The sequence below is a fragment of the Salvelinus sp. IW2-2015 genome, unplaced genomic scaffold, assembly GCF_002910315.2.
Source record: "Salvelinus sp. IW2-2015 unplaced genomic scaffold, ASM291031v2 Un_scaffold2069, whole genome shotgun sequence".
Classification (NCBI taxonomy): domain Eukaryota; kingdom Metazoa; phylum Chordata; class Actinopteri; order Salmoniformes; family Salmonidae; genus Salvelinus; species Salvelinus sp. IW2-2015.
In genome coordinates this window covers 6,156-22,924 of record NW_019943411.1, presented here as the reverse complement: position 1 = coordinate 22,924, position 16,769 = coordinate 6,156, and the positions used below count along the sequence as shown (strand labels likewise).

General features: G+C 44.5%; 1 protein-coding gene across 1 annotated transcript; it reads left to right on the top strand.

The window, feature by feature from the left end:
* The first annotated feature begins 5,279 nt into the window (after nt 1-5,279).
* On the top strand, nt 5,280-16,763 carry cdh17 (cadherin 17, LI cadherin (liver-intestine)). Its single transcript, XM_070439956.1, is given in 33 exon segments — nt 5,280-5,321; nt 8,086-8,244; nt 8,944-9,144; nt 10,009-10,025; nt 10,027-10,088; nt 10,091-10,131; nt 10,255-10,264; nt 10,267-10,401; nt 13,644-13,678; nt 13,680-13,820; nt 13,822-13,856; nt 13,960-14,012; nt 14,015-14,028; nt 14,209-14,245; nt 14,248-14,285; nt 14,288-14,338; nt 14,340-14,360; nt 14,362-14,388; nt 14,757-14,793; nt 14,796-14,860; nt 14,862-14,882; nt 14,884-15,002; nt 15,092-15,113; nt 15,115-15,204; nt 15,206-15,230; nt 16,008-16,057; nt 16,059-16,109; nt 16,111-16,234; nt 16,336-16,359; nt 16,362-16,415; nt 16,418-16,444; nt 16,565-16,625; nt 16,627-16,763. Coding segments are annotated over 33 exon segments (2,025 nt in total). The 3' UTR covers nt 16,763.
* The last annotated feature ends 6 nt before the right edge of the window (nt 16,764-16,769 follow it).

The window sequence follows — 16,769 nt, the reverse complement described above, 5'->3', positions numbered from 1 at the left end:
CCAGCATAAACACGTAAAACAGATTCCCAATAAACTCGCCAGCATAAACACAGTAACAACAGTCCAATAACACCAGCATAAACACGTAACACAACCAATAAATACACCAAGCAATAAACACGTAAACCACAGTCCAATATACACCAAGCATAAACACCGTATAACACCACATTCAATAACACCAGCATAACACGTAACACAGTCCAATAAAACACCAGCATAAGAACACGTAACACATTCCAATAACACAGCATCAAAACACGTAACACATTCCAATAACACCAGCATAAACACAGTAACATCACAGTCTCAAATACACAGCATAAAAGAAAATAGACCCATTGAAGTACCCTCCGTTCCAAACACCAACAGGCTTACTTCAGAAAATACACTCATTATGCCAGTAAGCACATGCTGAGATGAAATGATAATACACAAACCCACTGACACACACGATGCCAGGTATGCACACCACACAAAACTAAAACACACCAAATTCCCCATTATCAAAACCAAGTCTACACACCAAACACAGTACGATTCGGTAACTAACGCACAGAAAAAACGGAGGAGAATAACAAATCCATGCCTAGAGGTCACTGAATCAAATCCAAATTTAAACCACGTGTGCATGCGACCGTCTCAGTCATATTTCTGTGTAAGGGATCTCCAATAAGGTTCTCTGAACTCTAGCGCCTCCACTAGTGGCTGACAATGGACACGTCTGAGTACTGACTGACTCCACCGCACGAATGAGTGCAGAGTGTTAACATAATATGAACCAGACTGGTTACATTACAAGACTCTCCTGCTATCAAAGTAGACCAAAAAAAAAGCCACCACCCTGATTACTGATCCAACTACACAAAACTAGAAGATAACTCCTTTCAGCGCAGGACAGGGACACAGATTAAGCCTACTTCCAGAGCTGCAAAGCAATAGGGGTTGTGATTGTGAGAGTGGCGGAGCAGAGGGTGAGCCTGTACTCGGTACTGCCTATGGTCACTGTGGCCACGTGTGACTAGGAAGAATCTGCAGAGAAATTACCATTGACCTGAACACAAACCACAAATACACACCAGTGGTAACTTCGACACCCGCTTGGCCTGCCCTCTGGAATGGACTCACGTCTAGGCCTTGACCTTCGGAGAGCACCACGCGCACACAGTCCGGCTGACACACATTCCAAGGGTGTGGCAGGGAAGAGAGTGAAAGACAGAGGCACTGCAGAACAGCAGCAATACGTACAGAGGCAGCAAATACGTACCAGACAGCAGAACGAAATTCTAACATGTGTAGTAAGCCATTGTGTGTATCGTTTTTATTAAAAGTTTCCAAATTACAAAAAAAACTTAATCTCAAGCCCAAACAGGTAAAACACTGTACATACATACCTGTGCACGATCTCATATAATTGGGATAAATACCGCGACATATTAAAAGTTTTGCAAAATAACCTTCAGTATTCAGCCAGCGTCCAGACAGAGCCACCTTTCAAGTTTTCATTCTTTCCTCATCCTAAAAATATACACCACCATAAGATAAACAACCTCCATATTATGCACCACCCTTTCATTGACCTATAAAAGCTAGAACCACACACCACCATGTTAGTGTCCTACCAACAATGACTAAGTCTGTCTCTGTTTTTTAGTCACTCCTGGCAGGATGTGGCATGAACATGGACAGAGATGGTTACAAAGTTCAATTCCTACATTCCATGGTACTCAGACAGAATCTGAACACCAGCGCTAGCATGAAATCACTGTTAAAAACTAAAAAGTTAACTTTTTAAAACGATTTTTGATAAAATACACACCATGAGCCATTTATGACGTTAGATACCATAATCCCCCTATGAGCGTATAATTGTCAAAAAAAAAACGGAAGTCAACCACATGGTTCCTTGGAAAACATGTATACTCCGCAACCCTAAAACAGATAAGCGTCTTGATTACCCACTCCCCTCTCTCTCTCCCTCCTCTACAGAAAACCACCACTCCTTCAGTCTTGCTGTAGAAATCAGACACACTTCAGCGCATAACAAACCGGATTGCTTTGGAGTGCAGTATTTGTGATAGAGGTGTTGGATCTAAAGCCTGCAGCTACTACGTCAGCTCTACTAGGTTCCTATCTTAGTGACGCCGTCATGTCTCAGGAGCCCAATAACAATGCTGCTTTATAGACACAGCAGTATATCCTCTCTAAGGTTGACAACTAAACAGTCAACGGTTTGAAATCAGATTAAAAACATTTTCAAATAAAACATTATTCAAAATATAAGATAACAAGAAGTGTGCCTGCGGAAGCTCTTGGCTGTCTTGTCTGAACACAGTATAAAGGACACTGATCCATTCCAAATGACAGAACACAGACAGACAGAGCACCCTACTAGCCGTAACAGCGAAAGCCCATGCGGAGGTTAGAGCCAGGATGGAGGGCCAAGTTGCAGCTCTAGAGCCAGACAGAATGGCTGCAAACTGTGCACAGCACAGATCTGTGATATGGACAACGAGGATGCTTGCTAGAGTAGACAGGCCAGAATTGAACAAACACAACCAGGCTGCCACCGTTATCATTACCTCAATGCTCACGACACATATTATAAAGCAGCAAAACTCTTTCTGGCACAAATGAAGTTCCTTCCATGACTGGCAGAGACTGACAGAGCAGAGCAAGCAGCTGCAGGCGAGGTTGATCAAAATTCCTTTAAAAGCTTCATACACACCACAAGGCCACAAAAAAGCCAACTTCGTGATCAGTTCAGCAAGCATCTCTCTCTGTTTTACAGATCAGAGTTTACCTTAAGGTTTGTGTCTACACAGCCCAGACTCCACGCTCTGACACCTCTTCGTGCTTAACTAATAGTAAACATCATCTTGTTTCCGTGTGCGTGAGTCTCTCATGAGACCTGCGTTATCCTGCTATCTCACTGTGGAACAGCGATGGTGACGGGGTGGAGCAGGCTCTTCCTGTTATGTCACATCCTTGTCCCCTGGCTCACCCCTCTGCACACACACACTGCTTGTCACTTGTGTTCGTAATGTCTTTACAGGAATTCCTCTGGCCGTGTCACAGTTACATGAGGACATCTTGCAGGTGCAGTTTTACCCTGGTAGCTACGTGTTGTGTTTTTGTTCTGAAAAACTAAACTCTTGTGAAACATATACAAAACAAACATGTAGACTCTATTGTCAATGTTAAAATACCTTAATTTCCTCACAAAACAGTATTTTGTGTCTTGCTGAACAGTGTGTTGATGGTGTTACATTCGATTTTTAAAGTTGAATAGGAATTTGTAACACACACACACAAACTGGCAAACAAATGCACACACGCACATGCACACACACCACACAGTTAAAGGACACCCCTGTAAGGACCGTTCTGGTGATATGTGTTGCATGGGCGGAGAGATCAGAGGTCAGTTGATGGTCATGAGAAGCTGTGATGACACACACTGACCTGCACACATTTGTGTTTTGTGACAGTAACGACATCCTATCACTTCATCTCTTCTGTCTCGGTGTCTCTCTGGTGGGTGTGTTTGGGTCTGTTGTTGTGGAATGCGTTACCAGGTTACAAGAGCAGAGTGGACCCAGGCGTAAACAATAAAAGTTGTCTGATGCTTAGATGCACTTTATGAGCTCTGAAACCTAAACTCCACTCTGCCTCTGTCTACACACACACTAGGCCCGTTTATACCTGCATGGTTCTAACCTGCGTCTTTTGTCCTGATCTTGTCCACATTCTGATTGTGCCCACATTTTTAGACAGTCAAAAGGCACATTATGATCAGATTGTGATCAGATCATCATCTGATCACACATTGTGTCTGGATATCTTACAAGTGTATACAGATCTGGACAAAGAAATCATTTTAAATCAGAATTATTCCAACCTCTAAAATCATTGACAGGTGCTGCCATTAACTGATTACATCAGTATGTGTCTTACAATAAATACATATTATTTTGAAAGAGTAGCTGTGAAATAACTTGCGGAGAGATAATTTGCTTTCATTCTCCCAGTACCTTTAAGAAAACTCTTCAGTTCTTCTCTATCCCCCTCTCTCTTTCTCTCTTTATTTCTCTTTCTCTCTCTCTCCCTGAGACGAGTCCCTGAGACGAGTCATTCAGTTCAGTAGCGTTGAGGACAGAATGACAGGTAGACATAAAAACAGGCAGAGAGAGAAAGACCTACAGAAACTAATGTATTAATTCTCAGGTGTTATACCACTTAAATACCACCTATAATGAGTTTTCCTCATCAGAAGCCTTTTCACAGAGGTATAAAAAGCTGCTGCTGTACAATCAACGTGACAGACTGTTCTCTGCAGTTATGACCAGAGTAGAGGAGTTTTAATGGTTATTACAGTTACCTCATCACTCACCTTTCAGAAACATACACAGCACGCACCTACATTCCTTCCCTCAGCCCCAAAGCACACACACATGCACATAATATTACATTCCTCTCTCAGCCCAAAGCACACACACATGCACATAATTTACATTCCTCTCTCAGCCCAAGCACACACACATACACTATATTACATTCCTCTCTCAGCCCAAAGCACACCACATGCACATACTATTCATTCCTCTCCGTCAACCCAAAGCACACACAACATGCACATAATATTACTTTCCTCTCTCAGCCCAAAGCACACAACACATGCACATAATATTACATTCTCTCTCAGCCCAAAGCACACACACATGCACATAATATTACATTCCTCTCTCAGCCCAAAGCACACACACATGGCAAACATAATTACATTCCTCCTCTCACCCAAAGCACACACACATGCACATAATATTACTTTCCTCTCTCAGCCCAAAGCACACAATTTTACTCAAAAGCAGTAGGTCCAGATAGCCTTTATTCAGATAGACATTTTCTCCACTCCTCTCTCCATTACTGTGTTGCACACACCAAGGTTCTAATAGTAACAAAAACTGAAATGAAAATTAAATAAAACAAAAATTGGAAAAACAAGTGAGTAAACTGAAAAACTATACTGGAACTATTATCTTTGACTGCAAAACAAACTAAATTAAAAAACATCATGAATTATGTTCAGTTGTTTTTTTCCTTCTAAACTTTGGACAAAAATCGAATGGGGTTTTGAAGCTTTTTTCTCTAATGGGGTTTTCGAACTTCTGAATCTGGAGGGTAAATGCTGCCAGTAGATRGCGATGTTTCAAATAGGCCTAGCTGGTGCATCGCTGCATCGCTAGCTAACGGAAGAAATCTGAGGACGAGCACGAAGCATGAGCGTGAACAATGGCAGCAGCAAACACAACACAGCAGTGGTTGGTTGCAAAAGACAAAGCCATGTATGGGATTATTTGGAGTACATTGCTGGAAAGGACAAAAGCAAATGTATTGTAGTGTCAGAAGCTAATAACAATTTATTGGATTTATATGGCACTTTTCTACCAACTCAGGTACTCCAAGCGCTTTACATTGTAGGGGGAAACTCACCTCCAATGTGTAGCACCCACCTGGGTGATGCACGGCAACTATTTTTGTGCCAGAATACTCACCATACATCAGCTAAGTGATATATGCCAATTATAATGAGGGGGGGGTGATTAGGTGTTCATGATGGGAATGGTACCAGTTTGGGAATTTTGTCATGACACCAGTGTTAATACCCTTACTCTTATGATAAGTAATGGGCTTTTTAATGACCACAGAGTCAGGACATCCGTTTAACATCCCATCCAAAAGACAGCACCCTACACAAGGCAATGTCCCCTTCACTGCCCTGGGGATCTCCTTAGACCAGAGGCAAAAGTGCCCCCTACTGGCCCTCCAACACCACTTCCAGCAGCATCTGGTCTCCCATCCAGGGACTGACCCGGCTTAGTTTCAGAGGCAAGCCAGCAGTGGGATCTAGAGTGGTATGCTGCTGGCTGGCAGCAGTGGGATGCAGGGTGGTATGCTGCTGGCTGGCAGCATACCACCCTGCATCCCGCTGCTGCATCCCACTACCACCCTACATCCCACAACCTCAAAGTTCATCTGTACAGCACCCACAAAGAATTTCAGGATAAAGATGGGGAGATAGCTATTGTTTTATTTTTTGTAATTCGCTGAGGATTCGACTCCCGGTATCATGTGAACACGCATAAGACGTGGATAATATGTAAAATTGCCGACAATGAGCTTTAAAACGACAAATGATTCTCTCTACCAACAAGAAGGGTGTGAACGGTTTGAACAGTTTGTTGTGGCATGGATTGCGAGGTGRGGGTTTGTTACTACGCYGATAAATGRAAATATCCATCAGGACTTTTGCCACCTAGGAAATGTGTGTGACCGGACCATCTCAAATAGTACTTGAGTACCCCTGCTATAGTCCTACAACACATACATGGCCCCTAGCATAAGGACACGTGAGGCTACTTTCTGTCCCTCACACAAAAAATACAACAAACTGAAACTACAACTGAATAATATAAAAACAAAATATGTTTTTTATCGTACTGAAACAGAATAAAAACTAGTAAATCAAGTCTGAAACAGAATGGAAACTAAACTGATTTTTTTTTTAATTTAATAAGTAATAGAAATCAAATTGAATAGAAAATCACAAAACTATAATAAACATGGTACACACTCAGACATTCACCAGGCMCTCATTTACACTGGGCTTGTCAAACAGTTAACACCAAGGGTTAAACTGAGGGATGTTTAGGTGTTGGAACTGTCTYCAACATCGGTTGTTTTTCCATGGTCATTTCTACTCTTTACTGTATGCAGTCTTTCTCCCATTCTAAAGTGGTGGAACCATCCTAATTTAACCCTCAGCTAGCTAGCATCTTCACTAATATCAGGCCTCATTAAAAAAACATCATGGAGTATCAGTATAAAGACAGTATCAACCACAAAAAACAGTCAGAGGCAAACGGTGAACTGAAGTCTCTGAGCAACAGTCTACACAATTACAGCAAGCAGCTTGAAATGGAGTGTTTGAACCATCACACAGTGCACAGCCAGTCAAGACACACCAGCTGAGAATGGACAGTCTAAATTCTAAATACAGACAAAATTCACTGACAAGGGAAATAAGTTATTGAGCTGCATGAGTGCATGATTATGACGAAACCAGGTAGTATTTATAACATATGCATACAACCAATCAAAGTAGATCTGTTCTTCAGAAATATAACAATTAAACAAACACATRCTATCTCATGTGTTTCTAGAGAATGGCGTCCGTTTCTCCCAGCAGGGCTTTCTTCTGGTTGTCCTTCTTTATACGATGGAAAGCGATGATCAGGACCAGGGCTAGGGAGGAAGTGACATCACCCATCAATAACAGTCAAAAAATAATATGGGAAACCCAGAACTAAAATCCTACGTAATTGCGTTAGATACTCGATTAGTCTGTCCATTAGTCAAAAAGAACAACAATAACTATCAACAACAATACGTTTTATGCTACAGTTAGGTCTACTGTCTGTACTATCCGTCTGTTTGTCCTGTCTGTGTGTTGTGTTCATTATGTGTGTGTGTTTGCAGGTGTTCATTTGCGCGTGTGTTTGCTACGTGACCTGGACAGACCCAGAGTCTCGCCAACGCCCATCCTGAGTTACACCCTGGTCTCCCCAGATCCCCAAACAGAGACAACACCCCTGTTCTTTGCCCAGATCAACAGCAAACACAGGAGAGATTTTTCCCTCACTACTGCCGAGGGTAAAATGCCACGACTACACCACACACACCACAGTCAAACGCATGCACACAGGTGCACAAACACACAACTACGGACATCCCAGGAAGAGCCCCTAAAGTGCAACAACTCCAATAGATCATCCGCAGATGTTGTGGTCTCTAATTCTCATCCCTGTATGAGTGCTAATCTGGGAGTTCTGCATACCTTTAATCTACACCCAGCCAAAGATTACCGAACAACACAACTCTCGTGCTCCAGATTAACACCAAATGGCTTGGTGTCCAGATTGAACCACATGTGACGCGTAACGTGATTAATAATTACTGGATTACGTGTGTGTGTGTTGTGTGTGTGTGTGTGTGTGGTGTGTGTGTGTGCTTTTCTGGGTGAAGGGAGAGCGTCTGCTGAAGGCCAGAGAAAGTGTTTATTCATTCAAGAGGGGGGACTTCAGTGATTCTCTGAAGAAGAGGTTTGATGACTACTGCACCCACAAAAGGACCATCCTTTAATGACTCAACCCCTTCTACAGCTGTGTGCAGAGAGCAGGGTCTGTGTGTACTTCACTATATTTACTTGTAGTTTAAGATGAAACATAAAATCACTATTGTCAGGTAAGCCTGACCAAAGATGGTCCAAATAGATAGATGATTCGAGCCCATAGCAGACCACAAGGGGGGGCGATAAAGAGAAAGAGGAGGGCATTTCAGAGAGGAAGCAATAGAGCAGAGCAGCATGCAGACACTTGGAAACATGTCCAGGCAGAGAGAGGGGGGGGGGGGGGTAAAAAGAGAGATAGGGATAGAGAGAGCGAGAAGGATAGAGAGAGTGAGAGGGATAGAGACAGAGGCATAGAGAGCGAGGGATAGATAGATTAATTTCAAGTGATTAAGCTGATTAAGAGGTTAATGGTGTTGATTGAGCAGGCTCTGAACAGAAACCTCCTCTACATAATGTTGTTGAGGTTCAGCTGTGGCCACTGGCCAGAGCAGCCTGACCTTCACCTCTGACCCCTGTGTTATCACACAGAGAGCCCGAGGTCACGCTCGAAGATATTCAACATAGTACACTACTACTAGTACACTACTTTTTGTCCAGGCCCTACGTTTTGGCCAGTTCATCCATAGACATACAGGGCGGACAGTCAAACACAGTGTGCCATATGGGAAATAGGGCATCATTGGGCCTGTTTCTTCGGTGGTGCCTGTGTATTGACTGTGAATGGTCTGTTTCTTCCTCTGTGGTTTGTAGAGTCTCGAAGGCTGAACCCTCCTGGAAGACCAGACTCACGCTGATTGTTTCGTGTGGAGGACATGGGCGGGGAGTCGGTGAAGCTCTCAACGGTAAACGCGAGGGTTAAAAAATTGTCGTGCAGAGAGAACCTGTGGGTCAATCCTGGACCGATCAACCTCAGAGAACAGTTGAAAGGGATATACCCCCATGCACATCGGCAAGTACGGCAGGGGTGGAAATCACACTCACCACAATCACTATAAGGGTGCCCCAGGTACCCTAACTAGGAAAACTGTTTAGAAAACACCTAAGGACCTAAGGAGGCTGTTTAGAAAACACAAATGACCTAAAATTAGGCTGTTCAGAAAATAGCTAAGGACCTAAAACGAAGACTGGTTTTAGAAAACACTAAGGACCTAAAGAGACTCGTTTAAGAACAACACCAAAGGACCACCTAAAAGACTGTAAACTCTCTAAAAACACTAAGGACCAAAACTGTCTAGAAACACTAAAGGACCTCAACGAGAGTGTTTTTAGAAAAACTACTAAAGGACCTAAAGAGACTCTCTAAAGAAACACTAAAGGACCTAAAGAGACTCTTACTAGAAAACACATAATCAGCATCTAGACCCTTAAATTTGATCTCCTATTGAAACATGCACTGCATGATTTAAGGAAAACTGTTTAAGCATATAAATGCAGTTAAGATAAGTACATGTTAAACCTTGTCTGTGGTGTCCTGTCTTGCTATGTCTGTCTGTCTGAGTGTTCGTCCTGTGTGTCTGTCTGTCCCTTGTCTGTCTGTGCTGTCGTGTCTGTGTGTCTGTCTGTCTGGTCTGTCTGTCTGTCTGTCTGTCTGTCTGTCCTGTCTGTCTGTGTCTGTCTGTTCTGTCTGTCTGTCTGTCTGTCTGTCTGTCTGTTGTCTGTTCTGTCTGTCTGTCCTGTCTGTTGTCTGTCTGTTGTCTGTCTGGTCGTCTGTTGTCTTGTCTGTCTGTCTGTCTGTCCTGTCTGTCTGTCTGTTGTCTGTCTCCGTCCGTCCGTCGTCCGTGCGTGTTCGTCCGTCTGTCATTGTCTGTCTCCTGCAGGTCCAGTCTAATGATCCCGGCCTTCTACAGGCTGGTACGAAGGCGGGAGCTGACGTTCCTTCAATGTCAAGAGGAAGGAGACATCTGCTGACTGAGGAGCTGGACAGAGAGGACAAGGCCATGGTAACCAGCTAGTCCTCTGCATCCAATCACTATCTACACTCTGGTCCAAGCAGTTATTTAATGGAGTACTGTCCATCACTGGATAGTTCAATAAAAATAAATGTCATTGTGTGTGTGTTCCAGTACATCCTGGTGGTTTCGCTGAGGATAGTATGGTACCAGGTGACTCCCTGGAGGTGCAGGTGCTGGTGGACGATGTGAATGATAACGCTCCACATTTGTGAGGAGGAACTTCAGTGTGTTTCGAAGTGCAGGAGAACTGACCCACAGGTAACTAACTACCTGGATGTGTGTGTGTGTCGTGATAGGTTTGGGAGATGTGTGATAGCACTACACACAGCAAAGTATAGGGACTACCCCTTTAATTAGTGGATTCGGCTATTTCAGCCAGCAGCAAAGGGGGGACCAACTCTTATTAATGCCCATGATTTGGAACTGAGAATGTTTGAACGGAGCTGGTGTCCACACTGCCTTACTTTTACATTTCATTGACCCTGATGTACATTCCATAAATGTGTGAAAAGTCTCGTATCTTGTGATTTGGATGTTAAGGACTGCATATTAAGGACTGTGTTGAGACTGATGTTAGGACTGTGTTGGACTGATGTTAGGACTGTGTTGTGATGGATGTTAGGAACTGTGTTGAGATCGTGTTTAGGAACTGTGTTGTTGACTGATGTTAGGACTGTTGTGAGCCTAATGTAGGACTCTGTGTTTGTGACTGATGTTAAGACTGTGTTGGAACTGATGTTCAGGACTGTGTTGTGACTGAGTGTTGGATGTGTTTGTGACTTGTGTTAGGACTGTGTTGAGACTAGGAATGTTATAGGACTGTGTTGTGAATGATGGTTAGGACTGTGTTGTGAGCTGGTGTTAGGAACTCGTGTTGTGCTGATGTTGACTGTGTTGAGACTGGATGTTAGGACTGTGTTGTTGACTGGTGTTAGGACTGTGGTTGTGACTGATGTTAGGTCTATGTTAAGACTGTGGTTGAGACTGATTTTTAGGACTGTTGTTGTGACTGTGTTAGGACTGTGTTGAGACTGATGTTAGGACTGGTGTCTGTGTACTGTGTTGTGACTGATGTTAGAACTGTGTTGAGACTGATTTAGAACTGTGTTGTGACTGATTTAGGACTGGTTGTGAGCTGATGTTAGACTGTGTTTGTGACTGATTTAGGAACTGTGTGTGTGACTGATGTTAGGACTGTGTTGTGACTGATTTAGGACTGTGTTTGAGATGATGTTTAGGACTGTGTGTGACTGATGTTAGGACTGTGTTGTGACTGATGTTAGACTGGTGTTGTGACTGATGTTAGGACTGTGTGTGCCTATGTTAGGACTGTGTTGGACTGATGTTAGACTGTGTTGTGAACTGATGTTAGGACTGTGTTGTGACTGGTGTTAGGACTGTGTTGTGACTGAGTGTTAGGACTGTGTGTTGTGGACTGGATGTTAGGACCTGTGGTTATGTGACGATGTTAGGACTGTGTTGTGACTGATGTTAGGACTGTGTTGTGACTGATGGTAGGACTGTGTTGAGACTGGATGTGTAGGACTGTGTTGTGAACTGGTGGTTAGACTGTATTGAGGACTTGTGTTGGACTGATGTTAGAGACTCTGTGTTAGGACTGTTTGGACTGTTAGGACTGTGTTGTGCACTGTGTTAGAACTGTGTTGTGACTGATGTTAGGACTGTGTTGAGACTGAATTGTAGGCTGTGTTGTGGACTGATTTAGACTTGTTGATGTTGGACTGTGTGTTAGAATGTGTTGTGACTGATGTTAGGACTGTGTTGTGACTGATGTTAGGACTGTGTTGTGACTATGTTTAGGACTGTGGTGTGCCGACTGATGTTAGACTGGTGTTTTGTTGACTGTGTTAGACTGTTGTTGAGACTGGTGTTAGGAACTGTGTTGTGACTGAGATATTTAGGACTGTGTTGTGAAACTGATTGTTAGACTGTGTTGTGACTGATGTTAGGACTGTGTTGTTGAAGACTGATGTTAGGACTTGTGTTTGTGACTGATTTAGGACTGTGTTGTGACTGATGTTAGGACTGTGTTGTGACTGATGTTAGTGACTGTGTTGTGACTGTGTTAGGACTGGTTGTTGAGACTGATGTTGAGAACTGTAGATTGTAGACTGAATGTTTAGGACTGTGTTGAGACTTGGTGTTAGGACTTGTTTTTGTGACTGATGAATTAGGACTGTGTTGTGACTGATGTTAGGACTGTGTTTGAGACTGGTGTTAGGACTGTGTTGAGGACTGTTGTTAGGTCTGAATGTTAGGGACCTCGTTGTGACTGATGTGGTTAGGACTGTGGTTGGAGACTGGTTGTGGTATAGGACTGTGTGACTGATTTAGAGACTGTGTATGTTAGGATCTTGATTGTTAGACTGTGTTGTGACTGATGTTAGGACTGTGTTGAGACTGGTTAGGACTGGGATTAGGACTGTAGTGTTGTGAGACTGATGTTAGGACTGGTGTTGAGACTGATGCTGGACTGTTATGTGCTGAATGGATTTAGGACTGTGTTGGACTGATGTGGTGTTTTAAGACTGATGTTAGGTCTGAATGGTGTAGGCTTGTGTTGTGACTGTAGTGTGTTAGGACTGTGTTGGACTGATGTTAGGTTCTAGATTGTTAGGTATGTGTTGGAGACTGGTGTTAAGGACTGTTGTTGAGTGGACTGATGTAGGACTGTGTTGAGACTGATGTTAGGTCTGAGTTAGGACTGGTTGTGACTTGATGTTAGACTGTGTTGAGACTGAATGTTAGGTTCTGATTGTTAGGCTGTGTTTGAGACTGAGTGTGTTAGGACTGTGTTGTGACTGATGTTAGGACTGTTGTTGATACTGGATGTTAGGACTGTGTTGGACTGCGTCTGAGTGGAGTTTGAGAGAGTGTTTCATAGTTGGACGTGGAGATGTAAGTCTTGTACTGATGTTAGGACTGTGTTGAGACTGGTGTTAGGACTGTTGTTGTGACCTGATGTTAGGACTGTGTTGAGACTGGATGTTAGGACTGTGTTGAGACTGAATGTTAGGCACTTGTGTTGTGACTGATGTTAGGACTGTGTTGAAGACTGATGTTAGGACTGTGTTGTGACTGATGTTAGGACTGTGTATGAGACTGATGTTAGGAACTGTGTTGTGACTGGATGTTAGGACTGTGTTGTGGACTGATGTTAGGACTGTGTTGTGACTGATGTTAGGACTGTGTTGTGAACTGATGTTAGAACTGTGTTTGTGACTGGTGTTCAGGACTGTGTTTGAGAACTGATGTTAGGACTGTGTGTTGAGACTGGTGGTTAGGAACTGTGTTGAGACTGGTGTTAGGAACTGTGGTTCGTAACTGAATGTTAGGACTGTGTTGTGACTGATGTTAGGACTGTGTTGTGACTGGTGTTAGGAACTGTGTTGTTATTTTAAAGGTATGTGTGTTCAGAGCCTGAAGCATTCTAATAGTAACTCATATAACATGTGTGTTGTGTTCCTCTGGAGTTCCAGGCAGCCCAGTTGGACATCTGATGGTGCATGATGCCTGATGATGCAACACCACCCAACGCTCTGCTCTCCCTATTCGCTGGTGTCCCAAACCCCTCCTCCGTCTTTACCATCGATGGCATCAAGCGGCCAGCATCCAGGCCAAGCAGATTGCTCCAACGCAGAGACGCAACAGAGTACCCACCTCACTGTCAAGAGTAAACGACCCAGGTACATGCACACACACACTTGACCTTTGTCTAAAAGTTGGAACAGCACAGACACGTGTTTGCTTCAATGGGTCCTCACATACTGTTGTGTGTCTTCGTCAGGTTTCAAGCACAGAATGTAAGGTCCTCATCAAGGTTATCGACATCAACAATGAGCTGCCCATCTCGAGATGAATGACGTGAGACATACCTGAGACACCACACCTGCAGACATACCTAAGACACCTGAGTTTCATAGATGCTTTAGTTGGTATGGGTTGTTGACCTGTGACCTTTAATACTGTCTCTCTCTCCTCTCTCTTCTCACATCTCTCTGTCTCTCTTCGTCCCTCCCTCTCTGTCTCTCTGTAGTATGGTAGTACACAAACCTGTCTGAAGACACAGCTCTAGGCCACACCCCCTGACAGTGAAAGCCATAGACGCTGACGACCCTGGCGACAGGAAGCTCCCCGCATTGAGTTCCACAACATAACCGCTGGCAACGAAGAACGGAGTTTTCGCCATGGAGACAGGGCGACAATGGGGAGGGCAGGCTTGTTGTTTGCTAAGGTAACTCTATACTGGAAGATTTTGAATAGGTGATGATAAAGATGATAATCTTATCCTAAGATCTATGGTTGTATTGATTATTAAAGGAAACGTCCACCAGCAGCCTGAAACAAACCCACAAAAACGCTTCCTTTGCTCCCAGAATGCTCACAGATGTCTCTCCCTTCCTCCGCCCATCTGCCTCCCTCCCCCTTCCCCTCTCTTTCCCTTCCTCTCCCCCACCTCCCCCTCCCTTTCCTCTCCCCTCTCTCTCACTTCCTCCCTTCCTCTCCCTTTCCCTTCCTTCCCCTCCCTCCCTTCTCTCCCTTCCATCTCCCTTCCTCCCTCCCTCTCTCCATCCTTCCCCCTCTTTCTCCAGCCTCTGAACTATGAGACTGCTTCCTCCTATAAGCTACAGATGATGCTCGTAACCCAGGACCGCTGGTGAGCGGTCTCGAGTACGGCGGCTAGTCGTCCGCCGTCGGTCTCGGTGGCGATCAGTGACCGTTGATGAGGCTCCAGTGTTTGACATGGACATTCTGGATGTCACGGTGCCAGAGGACACCAAGGAGGGATCTACGCTGTCAAAAATAGACGCCAAGGACCCAGAGGGCAAAGAGATACTGTAATCACATTATGAGAGGGACTGATGTTGTGGTGTGTGTTATGGCTCTGATAGTGTATGTTTTGTGCTGACTGTGTGTGTACTTGTAGGTTCAAGATGGAGGGAGACACTAAAGGGTTGGTTGGAGATTGATCCTGCTACTGGAGAGATAAAGATAAAGAATAAAGCTGTGCTGGACAGAGAGACGGTGGAGGCCTTCCACTTTTACTGTTGTCGCCTTCGAGAAAGGTGACCAACACACATATGTAACACTGCTCAAAAAAAAATAAAGGGGAACACTTAAACAACACAATGTAACTCCAAGTCAATCACACACAAAATGAAGCAGACACATGCACATTTGTGGCCTGCTGGAGGTCATTTTGCAGGGCTCTGGCAGTGCTCCTCCTGCTCAAAGGCGGAGTAGCGGTCCTGCTACTGGGTTGTTGCCTCCCTACGGCCTCCTCCACGTCTCCTGATGTACTGGCCTGTCTCCCTGGTAGCGCCTCCATGCTCTGGACACTACGCTGACAGACACAGCAAACCTTCTTGCCACAGCTCGCATGATGCTGCCAATCCTGGATGAGCTGCACTACTGAGCCACTTGTGTGGGTTTGTAGACTCCGTCTCGTGCTACCACTAGAGTGAGAGCACCGCCCAGCATTCAAAAGTGACCAAAACATCAGCCAGGAAGCATAGGAACTGAGAAGTGGGTCTGTGTCCACCACCTGCAGAATCACTCCTTTATTGGGGGTGTCCTGGCTAATTGCCTATAATTTCCACCTTTTTGTCTATTCCATTTGCAGCAACAGCATGTGAAATGTATTGTCAATCAGTGTTGCTTCCTAAGTGGACAGTTTGATTTCACAGAAGTGTGATTGACTTGGAGTTACATTGTGTTGTCTAAGTGTTCCCTTTATTTTTTTTGAGCAGTGTATATTTCGGATACTTTTTGGACGCGACACACTGCCAGTTTGATCCAGGTTAGAGAATATCCATAATGAATAAATATCTCTCCACCCTCAGCCAATCCAGAGCTGTCCTCAGAGCGCGAGGTGTCTGTGAGGCTGCTGGATGGTGAATGACAATGTCCCCAAGCTGACAGAGAACCAGGCCTTCATCTGTGTGAAAGAAGCCCCAGCCTATAGTGCTGACGGCCCTGGACGCAGACGCAGACCCTTCGGAAGCACCTTTCACATTCAGCCTGGCCCAGGGCAAGAAGTCCCCCAACTGGGACCTAAGCGCTGTGGACGGTACACATTTGTTAGACAAGACTACATCTCCTAGAGATCCTGTCTATTAATGTGCTCCCGTGCTGATGTGGGATTGTGTCTCTTCCCTTGGTTTCCTGTAGGTACGTCTGCTAAACTGACCCTGAAGAATCTCCCAGCGAGGACAAAACCTTCCTAATCCCCATCAACATCAAAGACAACGCTGCATGGGCATCACACAGAAGTTTGAGGGTGAGTGGTTACAGCCAGCTTTGTGTGATAACACAACACATCACACACAAGACCATGTAGCTGTGAGTGGGTGTCTTTTACCAATGTGTATTTGTCTCTGATGTGTGTGTTTCCCTACAGTGCGAGTGTGTAACTGCACAGAGCTGGGATACTGTTTCACCGAGCCAGCGTTCATGCAGGGGTGTTAGAATGCCCACCACCATCGGAATCCTGGCTGGAACTGTCGGATTCATCGGTGAAGTAAAGGCGCTGTTGTTCACTGGTGTTGTTGCTATGTACTTAAGGGAAGAGGGCGGAATGGTACAATCGAGAAACTAAGACCTAA